Consider the following 15,469-nt stretch of genomic DNA (forward strand, 5'->3'; position numbering starts at 1 on the left):
CAGCAAGGTTCTGTGAAAGAGTTAGGAGGTATTCAGAGGAAAATTAACTTGCAAATACAACTAAACAATGCAAGAGAGAAATGTTAAATCCATAACACCCACTATAGTATTTTATTAAAGAAGCATCTAGAAGTGATAAGGGTAGCTTTTTGATACATTTGCATAAGGACTTAACCTCTTTATGTGAAGCAAAGCTCTCTTAACTTGGTGGATTAATTTTATATTTGGGTAAAGCATTTACTACAGCATGGTCTATTACTTATTAGTTATTTACTTGCATGTTTTTTAATGTAAAAATTATGATCCACTTTCAAACCTGATCATTCACCAGTGGGTCACAGGGAGCGGGTGTTTATCCTGGCGGCACTGCAGACAGAGTATGAATTAATCATGTGTGGACAGCGAATCGGTCAACTAAAGGACACACTTACACACAATCATTGAATTTAAAGTTACTAATTAACATACCATACACATCAATGAGATGTGGAAAAAAAATCAGTCACCCTAGAGAATGTCCAGCCCACATAGACTCAAGGGTAACAAACAAAGTAGACTCCACACAGACAGAGGTTCTGGTCAGAGCAGGAGTGGATCCATTTGTCATTGCCCCTGTTGGAACACATGACATTCATGAGGGCCGGCTGCCAGGTCTATAATCCAAATTCAGTGAGACTGGTACAAAGCTGAAGAAAAGAACTGAGAAGGTGGGCTGCTCTAAAGTTCTGCCTGTGCCACGAGCCAGTCCGGATAAAACAGAGGAAATCACAAGGTTTAAATTGTGGCTCAGATCTTGGTGTAGGTTACAGGGGCATAGGTTAGTGCAACATTGAGATTCTTTTTGCTCTGCCATGACGAGTTACATTTGAACCCAACAGTCATTAATGTATTAGGGAGACAGACAAGTAGTTCAGTCAAGAATTGTTTAAACTAGGCAATGAGAGATGGGAGTTTAGGACACAGGGACAAACAGTGGTATAAATAAAAATTCTTTATTACAAAATAACTTTGGCAGTTCTAGCACACAGTTAAATAGCTTAAATAAAATTATTAATATATTAAAAATGTTTGCCTTAATGCTAGAAGTATGTGGAATTAAACAGAGTGACTAGGAGCTGTATGTACATAATATTGCACATAATAATGATATCCCAGCAATAACAGAGACTATGCCTAAATAATAGATAAACGGGACGAGTATTTATATAGATTGCTGTGCATTTCTGGAAGGATAGGCAAACCTAAAGACTATTGTGTTGTTATGCATCATTTTAATAATATTAAAAAACACACTTAGAGTGGGAGATTATAGTCATGAGAAACTTTAATTAGCCAAATTTTTTAGATGTAATCAATGACTGCTTTTTAACACAGTATATTAAATCACTGTCTAGATTTATTCTTTTGTTACAATCAGGACACATTTCAGGGGGTACATGTAATTGAATCATTAGTATCTAGCGACCATAATATAATATATTTGACAGTGTTTTGGTACAGTGCATATTCAAAAACAAAAGCTGTTATGCTGAAATTTTGTAGGCAAGATGAAGCAAAGTCTAAAAAAAAAAAAACCTGCCATAAGCTTTTTAGCAGTTAGCGGATCAAAAAGCAGGTTTAAAATCGTTTTACATACAATGCATGACATGTTTAGTCAGAAATTTAAGAGCAATAAGAGATTAAAAAGAATTCAATGGCAGCTAACAAGGAGCTGAAAAAGAAGTTGTAATGGAAAAAACAGTTGAGTGAGAGAGCAATGATTACAAAGGATATTAGGAAGGCTGGAAGGCAGTTAAAGAGAAATACTGAGAGGAGTCAAAATGCCTTTAAAAGAACAGTAGTGAAAATAGAGGTGTATCAACACTAGTATAGGCAAACTAAAATATACAGAGAGTGAAATAATGAATGGTCCAAATTAGAATTTTTTAAAGTTTACATTTGTGAAGAACATAATGACCTTCAAACAGTAACAGATATTATCAAGTTGGAGAAGAAAGAAGTACTGTGTGGATTAAATAGGCTAAAATGTAACAATTTGCCATGAACAGTTAAAATTAGACAACAACAACAAAATTTATTTATATAGCACATTTTCATACAAATGATGTAGCTTAAATGCTTTATATGATGAAGAAAGAGAAAAAAGACAAAATAAATAAGAAAATAGAATTTGGCAATACTAATAAACATAAAATAAAAGTAAGGTCCGATGGCCAGGGAGGACAGAAAAAAGAGAAAAAAACTCCAGACGGCTGGAGAAATAATAAATAAAATCTGCAGGGTTTCCGAGGCCACAAGACAGGCAGCCCCCTCGAGGCATTCTACCTAACATAAATGACCTCAAACAGTCCTCGTGGTATTGAGGGTTCACATGGAAGAACTTGATGATGATGATGGTCATGTGGACCTCTGGCCTTCAATCCATCAATGTAGGGACATCAGGGTGCAGTGATCAGGTGGTGGTGGTGCAAATCGCCACCACAGAAAACCGGAAAAAGAACAGACGAGAAAGTAGGGATTAGTATGGATTTCAGAACCACCATGAATGATAATGATAATTAATTGAATATACAGAACATACAGAGCATCAAACTAAAATGAAGCTAAGAGAAAGCCATGTTAAGAGTACTTAAAGAGGTTACTGAGTGCATTTATAAACCATTCATGCTTCTTTTTTCAGGGGACGGAGAGATTCCTAAGGACTGGAAGCTAGCAAGTGTTGTCACATTAATTAAAACATAACTCTTTTAATTTCCTTATAAAATAGTTTAAATGTTTACAAACACCAAAGGATTGAGATATCAGATTCTTCTATAAAAAAAATCATGGCATCATTTCAGATTTTCTAATGAAGTTGCTCAAAACTGACCTATGTTTCTTCTCATTTTCCTGTATTCATCTGTACTGCCTATAGTATGGACAAATGTCTTTCCTTTAATCAGATGAGCTCCTGGAGTAAAACTCCTGCAGCTGCTAATAAAATGGGCACATAATAGGCAGGACAGATGACAATCTTTCAGAGAAAGTATGTCATCAAAATACGTTTCAGTCTTCCTTTTTCCAGTTTAGACCAATTGTAATGTTGCTGAAGAAATGTTGCTGGCCCACATGTAGTGAGAGATACTCTGTATTTGTCTGACTCAAAGTACTTAAATTATATTAAAAGATTATGACAAAACAATAAATAAATGTTTGGAATGTATCAAACTCATATGTGGTTGGGTGGTACACTACATTGGCTTATAAGTAATTTCTAACCCCCTTGTCAAATATAAGCACAAATCCAGAAAATATACAGTTCATCTAATTTGACTACAACAACTACTGTATTTAACTATGGATAACACCAGTGGAGTCCAGCTTTTTATCAAGTTACAACAAGGATATCTTTTTTAAATCACATGAGAACAAAACTTGCAATATTTCCCTTAATTTAATTTGATGATGCACCCCAACATTTACTTGTTAATTGGACATAAGCAGTTTTACTGTGGTTATACAGTGCCCCGTTTCAAAGCATCATTCAAAATATTATTGGCAAGATTTATATATGAACTGGAACTTATTTAAATTTATTTCAGAGAAAGCACTAAAACATGATGGGTCCTTCATTTGTCATAAATACCTTCTTTTGTGGTATAGAAATTCAATAATTTCTTTGTGCACTTTAAAAAAAAGGAACTACAGTAGTCAAAGCCTTAGCTATCTAACTTCCATTTAATAAGGCAAACTAGGACACATATCATTGTTAGCTGAAAGTCTACAAAATTTTCTGTGATTGTGCTCATTGGAGGCACATTTTTTAGAAGCTACGCTCATCACACTGTTCTTTTGGAGGATCTTGCTGCAAAATGCGACTTCTACAATGTTACAATGGAAATGTCTGAATATGTGGCTTAGCCTTATTCCTTTCTCACATATCAGTAATGTCCTTGTTCTTATCTATTGCACTTGGGAAAGCATTATAAGATTTCAGTTTATCCTTGAGTTGACTAATTAATTTTTTAGATGCTTTACTAATTTTCCTCTACAATCATATTCCTACATAGACAAATATTCACAAAAGCATACTGCTTTTCAGGACACGTGTGCCACATCATGTTAGAATATAATTTTTAAGAAACTGCTCCTTTGAGTAATCTTTGATAAGGCAGCAATCTCATTAGTAAAGATGTAACTGTCTGTTATTGGTGCTTCATTAATCTCAAGGCCATGCCTAAGATTGTTATTAGGTAAAATATGTACTTATTTATCATCTTTTCCCCATTTTAGCATGTATTTGTCAATTTTTAATCCTGATTTATTTAATAGACTAATAGTTTATTGAATATAAGAGGAAATGGCAGTGTTGTAGCAGTAGATAAACAAAAACTACACAGAAAACAATCAAAATTTAATAATAAAACATAACAATAATCATAATGGTCTAAAACTTAACATAGTAAATGGAAGAAAAGTTAGTCAAACCAGTAGTTATGTTGTTACAGTTAATGGAAACTGGTAAAAAATACCACCACCAGCACTTCCATTAGCACTGTGGTTGAATCAGCCTTGTGCTGAAGGTGCTTCACAGGTTGTTTAAAGTGTCATGAGAGACATTGTCCATGTTTATTGTTCTTTTGAGACTATTGTTTTCCTTGAGAACAACTATGTATTTTTTGTACATGTACAATATATACTTTTTACTGTGTTTCTCTCATTCTGTTTATAATCTTTATATGACTTTGCCATATTGCTTGGGTGTACTAAATTAAAATTATCTACTAATAACTTAATGTACACCAACTTAGACCTTAACCAAAAAATGAGAACAGGAATTTCTGTCACTGAGTGATTCCTACATCTTGTTTGGAAATGTAAGTAGCATCAGATTGCTGCTATACATGAAAGACAGAGTACATAAAAACTGCACTTAAAGACAAGTGCAAGCACTTTGTGAAATGGTGTAGGTAATACACTAAAGTCAAAGCTAGCAACTGAAGTCCACACTTCTGTTAATCTGCAGTAGAAATACCTCCTACAATTTCCTCATTTGGTTATGCTGATCAGTGACTGACATTGCTTTGATCATGAATAAGCGACAAACACAGTCACCTTGTGTCATAGCATAGGCATTGCTAGGGTTGGGGGGTGTATTTTGATCATAGACGGAATTCTCATTCCCCCGCAGAGCTCATGGGGACTTTGATTGGAAAACAAAGACTTTTTTCAAAAGACCTGTTTGTCGTGTTTTCAGAGAAAATTACAAATACAAAATCATATCTTTTCACAAGTAAGCTAATTTTTTTTCATTAAGGAATTTAGTTCCATTTTTATGTTATGTAAATCTTTCACATGTGGCAGGCTGAAAAGTATTTTATAGCAAGCAATGTACTATCTTGATTACATGCCTCTTATCCATTGAAACACTTGTTAATACTCTGTTAGTCAGAGAGATTTCGATCACAGCTATTTATCTTTCTCTTCAACTAATAAAAATACAGTGTCTGTCTCTCTTACTCACTTACTCAGCCATTTTTATATTTTGTGACATATGGGGTAGTAATTGAAATGCTTCAGTTACAGAGAAAATACACTTTCGCACATAAACAAAAGCAGGATCAGCTTCTTTCATACTTGAGTCATATATCTCATGGCAAAATAAAACCTTTAGAAGTGATTGATTGTTTGATGCAATTGGCTTATACCCATCTGTTGGAAGGGAACAGCTCTCAGCAGGATCCCTTTGAATTCTTTTAATTTCATGAAATTACAATTGGACTTGAATTTTTTTTTTCTTAATTAAGTTTTAGTTTTGTTTTGAAAGACTTCAAAGATTGTTTCTACAAGTTAAAGAATAAATATGTGTTTTTTATTTTATTTGTGTAACTCTGGAACCGATATATAACAATGTCACGTTTTCTTTGACATTACTATTTTTCAGTTCACTATAGCACACAAAACAGTATATACCAGTCCAGCCTTCAAAAATAATAAAATAAAAAAATGGACATATGAACAGGTAATTTCTGTCATGAACATGTTCCGAGTGCAGTCTGTGCGATGTCTAACAATATGTAATTCATGAGCATTTTAGAATAAAGGATTAATTGACAGAAACAGAATAATAGCAAAGGAGTAAACATTACTGAGTGAAGCACTTGAATTTCAGTTCATTGTTGAGATGCGTTTTTCCCTGGCTTTTGATTACTTTCTGTGCAGGTTATATGATAATGATGCTTAAGGTGCACACAACCTGGCATCTGCCTGTGCCCCAGGGCATTGCTTGTCATGACTGAGACAAACCAGTGGCTAACAAGACTTTGAAATTAGGTTTATGTCAGTTTATTAACAGAACAGTGATTCAAAATACCCCAAAGTGGAAAACAATACAATAAAAAAATTCTATTAATAAGTGATTCAAAAAGTAAAGTTAAAAACCCAAGTGTTGGAGAGTTAAAGGCCTTAATTATGTTCCTTTCTCAACTGTCAGGATGACAGGAGACCGAAACTGTTGCAGCCCATCGCATTCCTGATACAAAAAATGGATCAGAGTTGTTGTTGCTTCCCATCCCTGAATGCCACTATGTCTGGCTCCTTTCAAGATGCAGCACATTGTATCACCGATCTAGAAGCTGTATCCAAACTGCCCCCAGAATGGTCACAAAAGCTCCCAGGGCTCCTTGTACATCTACAAGACTCTGGACTCTAGAGTTTCCTTCCTTCTGCTCAATCAAGAGCAGTCATCGTCCAGAACTTTGCAGCCTTCAACTCTACACTTTCTCACAGCCATTAGTGTGGTCAATGCTGCCTTTCCTATACACTTCCTTTCCTCTTTGACCAGCAATCACTTCACCAACACAACTCAAAAACACACAAGAATCCTTCCTCTAATGCTAACTCATTCCCCTTTTATTCTAGCCTTGCTGCAGGAGGTAACTGCTGATTAATATGCCGTATTGCAATATATTCATTTAGCAGGTGCCTGCTTTTATGTGAGCACAGTACAGCAACACAGGCTAAAGGGTTACAGTTAAACCAAAATTAAACAATTATAAACACCCTCTTGTCTTAACACCAGTAGCAGATCTATATTTTTGGGGCCCTAAAGCTTGAAATGTTGTAGGGGCCCCTTTGCAACCAGCAGTGAGGTTCAGGTAACAATTATTACTTTCTTCAACGGGGATATTCCACGACAGATCACAACTTTTTTTTTTTTTAATTCAACCACTAAATCTTAGATTTTAATTAAAGTTGCTGTTCTGGAGTTTCTTCAATTTTAAAGTCATTGGTATGAATAAAGATTTCCAATGCCTTATAGTTTTCAAGTTGTGGGGGATGAAAATTAGGGACATGTTATATACATGCATGATGCATCATAAAATTGTGAAATAAAACAAAAAAAAAGAACATAGTCAATGTTATCTTTTATTTTAGACAATTATGAGAATACATACTACATGAAGCACAGTTTACATTTTATTTTTATTTGTATTATTATTATTTTTTATAATTACGTGATATTACTAATATTCTTATTTTATAAAAGACCCTTCTCATACAGTACACACCCAAAATGTTTAAGTATTGTAGACTAAAGTCGCTTCTGAGTCCAATCCAGGATTAGGGGCCCTGAAGCTTAAGTTTCATTAGTTTCATAGTAGTTCTGCTTGCTTACCACACACCACAATAGATCAACCATCTGGTACATTCCTAACCAAAAAAAAAAGAAATCAGTACTAATTTAGCCATACTTAGGTTGTTGAATTTTGCTTCTGATACATTGCCATGTCTAACAAGACCAAAAGCTAATGTACCTGTTATATGAAAGAATTATATAGAAGTAAGAATTTTAACATCTTACATCTTCAAAGCCTTACTAGTGCATATGCAACCATTTCCTAAATCAGTGCACAATACAGTACACTACTTTGCTTCTTTAAATTTATCAAGCTTACTTTATGGTAAAATAAAATTACTTTGGTATGTAATACAATATATATATTTTTTGGTTTTAAATGTACAGAGCTTAATCCTCACCAGTTAAAAAAAAAACATGGAGCAGAATGGTGCTGTGGTTGGTGGGGTTACTTTGCACTTCTAGGAATCTGGTTTTATCTTGGCCTGGCCCATGTGTAGCTTTAATTACTAAATCTCATGTGTTTTCACCACTTTCCAAATGTGTGGGCCTGGCATGCCATTCAAGGTTGGTTTCTGTCATGTGTTGCTGCTGGACTAACCTCCAGGTGCCTGAGACTTTGTAATGGACTAAATTGTGGTGTACAAAATGGATTGGGTTATTTTAAGTATGGAAATAGTAATTTAGGCAAATTTAATAAATATGGGGAGAATTCACCATAGTATTTTCTAAAGTACAATTTGAGAACATTACTTTTAGGAACTTAGATGTAGAGACAGCTAAAGTCATAAAATTAGACATATGCAAAATAATGCACATTTCCCAAATCAGGAAGTAAATCTGTAGGTGGGACTGAGGTGCTGATAAAATCCTAACACATCTTTCAATAATTATATTTACAATAACATAAACAATGCAGAAGTAAGCACATTGCCAATATTTTGCCTGTTGTGATAGACAGCTTCTCAAAAGGTAATAGGACATACGTATGACATAAGAGTCGCTTGCGCTTTATATTTTTAAGTTCATGTTTGAAGAAAAATATTATAAACACATACAGGTAATTGTCTTCATCTACATTAAAATTTTCTGTTGTACACAGTGTCATCTTTCAAGGCTTATACAATTTATGTCTTTCACATATAAGCACTCAGCTTGGCATTAATTAATACCTTTGAAGTCTGGGATTCACACTGAGAACTACACTTTCCATTTAACACCCCTTAGCATGGACATAAATTAAACCTGTAATGTATTATCAATGTTCTTTAATGATCTCAAATGTATCATTAAAATAACTTTTAATGTACTTCTTAAGAAAGTAAAAGAAAACTAGATATTGAACATAAACTTCAGTGTATTCAATGTCTTTTTCCATGGAGGAATGTATTTTGAGTGAATAATTCACTGAACTTCCATGTACTCTCAGGGATGTCTGATAGTGAAGCAGCTTTTGAAGTTAAAAATTAAACCACCACTGTATAATATATGTCAGATTTAGTAAGATTCTACCTCTATGAATACCATCTAGAAATAAACAGAACAATTATGAAGTACACCAAATATAAGCATCTGCTTTTACACTTTGTATTGCTCTACTATTTCATATTACACTACTCTGTTAGAGGGTGGGAGAAAATATACTATGGAATATGATATAAATGATTTCAACCCCTGAATGGCTTTACCTGTCATAATACATACTTTAATATTGAGAATAACTAAATAAATATGCCTGAGAGAAAGTAGTAGGAAATGTACATATAACTCGGGATTCAACCTTATTTTGGCATTTTAATGCAGTTCATTTATTTGGTAAGATTTAAGTAAAGAAGCAAGTGTGTATTTTGAAGCATTGTTAATTTAAATATTATGGTATAGTCACAGATAATAGTTGGTTAAATTAAATCCATTTCTTGAACCTGCCTAATCCAACTAAGGGTCAGAGGGAGCAAGAGCCTGTACCAGCAGCAATGGCGTATGGGATAATAAAATGCAGTTATAGTGTGGAAGTATAATGTGTAAGGTCTACAAGATGTGTGCTGTTGCTTTAGCAACCAATATTTTAATAGAAAAGTCAAGTGAAAATGGCTGCTTTAAAAGTAAAAATCCTTAAAAAATGCCATCATAGATACTGAATAAAATCTTACAGAGAAAAATGTATTATCATATTTTATTCTTTTTTTACAATCAGATATCTACTTCAAAAGTTTGTATTTTGCAAAAATGATCTGTAGCAAGTCATGCAATGAATTACTCCTTTTTTAAATGACTGTAATTTAAATGTGAACATTCACCATTATTACTTATTATTTTTCATTGGAGTTAAATGAAAATATACAATATAAACATGCATAAAAAGTTTTAAATATGACTTTAATTATAAAATTGTTCTGTGAATTTTACATTTTAGGAGTGTAGGGCACGCATTTCTGTGTTTAACCTTAAGCAGCATCTGCCCTTTTGTATGGTGTATCAGACATTCCCATTGTAAATGTATCATACTTAGAGCAGTAAGTAGATTTCAGTTTTAAAAGAGGCTACTATAGATAGAGTATGTTTATTCTCAAGGTTTTATTCAGTGGAGTTTATCTAGCTTCTTCTTGCTTCCCTTTTTTTGATTTTGTATATTATACTATACTTATACAAAGTTTAATTTTAATAACAGTATAGGACATTTTCTCATTATAATATCTTTTTTTATTTATTGTCAGCTGCTATTTAGGGTGCATGGGGATAAGCTCTGATAACTACAAAACATGAAATTTGTAGTACTATACTTTTATTTTTTATTGTTTTGGAACATATCCTTTTGTAATTTATTTACAGTAATGTTTAACTATGTTACATATAATTAATTCTTAAGCTTATCCCTTTCACAATTAATATATTTACCTTCTTTTCTTTTCTATAGTATTGTACCTGCCCTGCAGATTTTACTCATTTTTATAGTTACAAAGTTCTACGATTATTTTGACCTAATAATAAATATACCTTTAAAAGAATGGTCTGTAAGAAAGTCATGGAAATACATTCCAAATGACTGTATACTTATAAAATAAAATATTGACTTCATACTACATGAATAGTGCTGTAAAAAAAAGTATTTGAATAAGTACTGTAATTGGTTCACTAATGACCTCAACTTTTAGTTATTTTGAATGTTTTGATTAACACTCAGGCCTTATTTAGGCATTCCCTGTCTATTATTAATTTTACTAACTTTTTCCCTGCACTCTCATATTATTTTTGCACTCATTTTGTAGATACACGCCGTATTGAGAGAGATCGACAAAGCATTGGAGTCAGATAGAGAATTTTGTTTCTTGATACAGAAAGAATTGTCTGCATCAGCAAAACTAAGGAATTGGTTATTGACTTTTGCTGTACCAAAGAGGTTTTACACCAAGTCACTGTTCAAAGAGTCGATGTGGAGGTGGTGCATTGTTATAAGTACTTAAGGGTCTACATCAGTAGTAGGCTGGGTGTACTTCATAACACAGTGGAACTATATAAGAGAGGGCAGGGAAGACTCCTTTTTCTTAGGAGACTACAATCCTTTAATGTGTGTAGTGAAATCCTTCACATATTTTGCAATTCTGTAATGGCCAGTGTGATTTTCTATGTGTGGTGTGCTAGGCTGGTAAAATCACTTCATGAGAGGCCTGATGAATCAACAAACTAATTAAAAGAGCAGACTTAGTTATGCACCCCCTGTAGGTAGTAGCAAAGGAGAGAATTAAAACAAAACTGAGTGTCATTATGAACAATGCTGCAAATCCTCTCTATGACACAATGACAATGACAATTTTAGCCAATGAATTATTCATTAGATATGTGTCAGGAAACACTACTGGGGCTCTTTTATGCCAACAGTAATGCACATGTATAACACCTCACTGTGACAGCCAAATCAGAAGATTTCTTTCTTGTTAATTTTCTTTCTTTTTAGTCATTCTGGTGCATGTACAGGCCATTGTGTGTGTGTTTATATATTTATTTTATGAGCTTCTTAAATCACATCATGCCGTAATCAAAAATCATTCATAAAAACTACAGGTCTGGAAATGTTTAAAATGTTTCTACTAATCACCCTTCCCAGAAATGTTCATCCTTTGAAATTATTTTTAAAAGAATGCCATTTATTTCTCACTGATGTTACATCTCAACTCCAAATAAAGGTGATCCATAAGCATTTCTAATATTAAGTAGTTGCACTGCACAAGAACTGCATTCATCCCAAAATTGCAAGTCAGAAACTCAGGTTCACTACATATGATCAAAGTAATTGTACAAGAATCCCTAAATAAGGACAGCTGAATGATATTCTATAGACAGATAGGTGAAAAGCGGATTTTGTTTTTGCTGTAATGTGCCCAGTTGCATTGCACAGTAAGAGTCTTTTACTAACAGTCATGGTAGAAGAAAATAAAACTTAGGAATGGCCCAGTCCAAGTCTAAACAAAGCCTGATAGATGTATTGTGGCAAATCCTACTGTACAGTGAGAGGCTCACATAGTAAAATATGTTCTGTAACAAGCAATGGGACAAAATTTATTCACAGTTCTTTGAAAAATGCATCCATGGAACCACAGAAAAAAAAAAGTGTAATTGCAGTTATCTCTGCTAACAGTGGGCCCTGGTGTTTTGGGGTATGAATAAGTTATTTAATAAAAAAAGGAAAGAAGCAGCTACATTTTGTTGTGTTCGTTCACTCAGGATCAGTTTAATCATAAATTAGATTGTTTGATGATTTTCTTAACTTTCAGAGTGAAAACTATAAAACCATGCAGCAAATCTAATGGGGCAATATCTTTCCATAGCATTGAATGAGAACAATAAGTTTAGTATGCCAGGCCAGTATTTCCTCTTTGAACAAAATGTAGTAAATATAAATCCAAATAAATCCAAGAAATATTTAATATTCTCAATAAATAATGGTGAATGCTTCTTTCAGTTAATTCCTGTCACTAGCTTTCTTTATGTACTAGATGTGCTAAAGATAACTTGATGTAACCTTCTAAAAATACTAGCCATCTGCTGTAGCTAACTTACATGGTTTAAAAATGTGTTAGAGTTTTATAATCTCTCTATATTTAAAGTTGAATATAATGGATTTAATGGCTCAGGGTTAAATTTCAGAATATTCATTTACAATGTTTTAATTTGTATAAAATAACATGTGCTAATCTGGAAACAATGGATTTAAAATTAGTCCACTCATTAATAATGGAACTGAGGAAATTTGTGTGTGTTGTTATTTACAGTGCATGCCAACAGAGTCATGGGCACAAGAGCCAAGATGGCAAGATACTGTGTTTATAAAAATATAAATATTTGTATTTAACGGCCTAATAAGAAGCATTGGAAATCTGCAAGATGAGCGAATATCTTATAACTTCTTCCGCAGGTGCGAGGATAGCTACAAGCTACGGACTTGCTGTCCTGCTTCTTGTTTGTGGCTTTGTCAAGGGTGCTTTGCTATAGTTTAAGTGCTGACTTTTTCCAATATCACTTTCTCTTCTTAAAGCAAAGAGAAAATTGCCTGCTATTTCCACGGAGCGGACAGCACAGTTGGCCCTAACTTCCAACCACCACTCTGCACCCAATGTATTCTAATAATCTACACAAGAAGCACCTTTTTCAAGTAAAATGAAGAAGAGAACCTCTTGTACTGATCATAAATTCATGACAATTGAGAACTGCTGTTGTCTACTTAATATATTATTGTCTTTTCACCAAGATTTTTGTTTTTTCAATATTTTATAGCCATTGTGTCACTTTGTGGAGTTTAAAAATGACCTTTGTGTATTATATATTTAAATGTGTTTTTTTTTTGGGCAATGTATTTTCTTTAAAGACAACCTAAAATGTATTGCTTCCACATGCTATACATGTATCTGTAAAAGGGAAAAAATGTTTGCATTTGTCTCTGATATATACACAGACATATATATATATATATATATATATATATATATATAAATATATGGTACATATATATGTGTATGTTGTTATCCTAAAGCAGTTAAAAAGCTGATGCTTTATTGTAGGATCTTTTGTATTAAATGTTCTGCAAAACAATTCTTGGTCCTTGTCATTGCAGAAATATTCTGTATTAATAAAGAAAATAGCACATAATTCTTTGTTTCAATAACTACATGATTATAATAAAGATTACACTTTTATCTGTTTTGGTTGTTGAAATCAATTAAAGATTTATGTAAAAACTGTTTAAAAATGGAAATGTTGTTTTAGAAAATGAAAACTTTACAAATTAACAAAACCAAATGTTATATTTTTTAGAATATATGAACTACAAAACATGCTAAATGAAACCATGTCAGTTTTAATTGACTTAAAATTTCAGTGAAGAACAGGATTCAATGATAAAGAGTAAATTCAATAATCATAAAAGACAACTACTGTATACCTAAGGATTTTATGCCACACACCATTGAAATATACAACACTTGGATCTTTCGTAACTTTTCATTAACTACTGTGGATATCTATATGTACTAGAGTATTAGAAAAATGCCATGGTAAAGCAGACGCTACCACCTGAGAAAATGTAGGCTCAAGTTACTTCAGACAATTTAAGTGCAGAATATATTTTTGAAATTACTTTCAATCATTTATACAATGCATAACATTAATAAATTATGATTTAAAACCACTTACAATTATTTAAAATTGCAGTACAGGAATTAACTTTATTGTCACTAATTGGAGACATTCTATTGACAAACATGACAATATTTAAAACAGAGGGCATGTAAAAATCATATAAATAGAGGACATGCCAGCTACAGGAGTGTCAACAATAAGTCAAACACAAAAGAAATTTCCTATAACAATAAATATCAGAAATGAAGAAGAACAGACTGTCTATCAATGTTAATTGTTAAAATTGCATTTGAAAAAAAAAAACATTTTTAGTGCAAGGATTTAAATTTTTACTACAGGAGCATACATTGTGGTCAATTTATACATTTAGACGCCATGGATACATCGAGTGTTGACTTTCCTCTACCTTGTTATTAAATTACTTTTGTAAAAAAAGTTTCTACCAAAATACTAGGTCATAAATATTACTATATCTTCAGAAACCTTTTCATTACAGATTTGTTTTGATTATTGTTAACTTTTCCTTTTCTTGTCTCCATATGAACCTCCAACTAATTAATACTACATTACTGTACAAGGTTTAGAGTCTTACATTTTACGAGTGAATGCTGTTAGAAGTATTTCCAAAATCAACATTTAGAATTTTTTTTATTGCAATCTTCTTTTTGAAATATTTATTTTATGTAACATAAAAGTGTATTCTTCTACATATTACTTTTAACACGGTACTGATAAGACCTTAAGGAATGTCTCCTGTGAAATAGAACTCTTTTTGCAGATTTCCATCAAAATGTTGTCCACTGGTATCAGCTCAAACAGATGAAAATCAATAAAATAAATACTAATACTTTTTTTCTACTGTTTTAAACATTCATGAACAGGTGGTCGCTAGTCTGTCTTTATTTAAAAAAAAAATAAAATACATTTGCGATAGCACAAGTAATGATAGCATCTATTTTGTTTCCATTTATTCTTTCTCTTCAACCTCAACATTAGTTTCTCCTCAAATTTAATGAAACTCATAAATATAATTTTGTGTTTAAGTTAATAAACACTGAGTTGTAGTGCAAGTTGAGTTTTACTAGAAAAAAAAATACACGGTAAAATATTTTGGATGGCTGTTCTTTCTTTAAATGTAGGTGGTGAAATTTTATTAACACAATAATCCAGTAGTCTTGAAGAAACATAACTATAACCCTGAAAGCCATTTGGAAGAAACAA

General features: G+C 32.7%; 1 protein-coding gene across 3 annotated transcripts in view; it reads left to right on the top strand.

Annotated features, from left to right (window-relative positions):
• vstm2a (V-set and transmembrane domain containing 2A) overlaps positions 1 to 15,191 on the top strand; it is a 153,966-nt gene extending 138,775 nt beyond the window's left edge. The window contains exon 5 of one of the 3 annotated variants that reach the window (XM_039753491.1): positions 12,886 to 12,996. In XM_039753491.1, coding sequence (XP_039609425.1) covers positions 12,886 to 12,965 — 80 coding nt within the window. In that variant the 3' untranslated portion in view covers positions 12,966 to 12,996. Of the gene's footprint in view, positions 1 to 12,885; positions 12,997 to 13,028 lie in introns of those variants that run through there. The other 2 variants (XM_039753492.1, XM_039753490.1) reach the window with 2 other exon arrangements.
• The last annotated feature ends 278 nt before the right edge of the window (positions 15,192 to 15,469 follow it).

Source organism: Polypterus senegalus, chromosome 5, assembly GCF_016835505.1.
Source record: "Polypterus senegalus isolate Bchr_013 chromosome 5, ASM1683550v1, whole genome shotgun sequence".
In the NCBI taxonomy this organism is placed as follows: Eukaryota; Metazoa; Chordata; class Cladistia; order Polypteriformes; family Polypteridae; genus Polypterus; species Polypterus senegalus.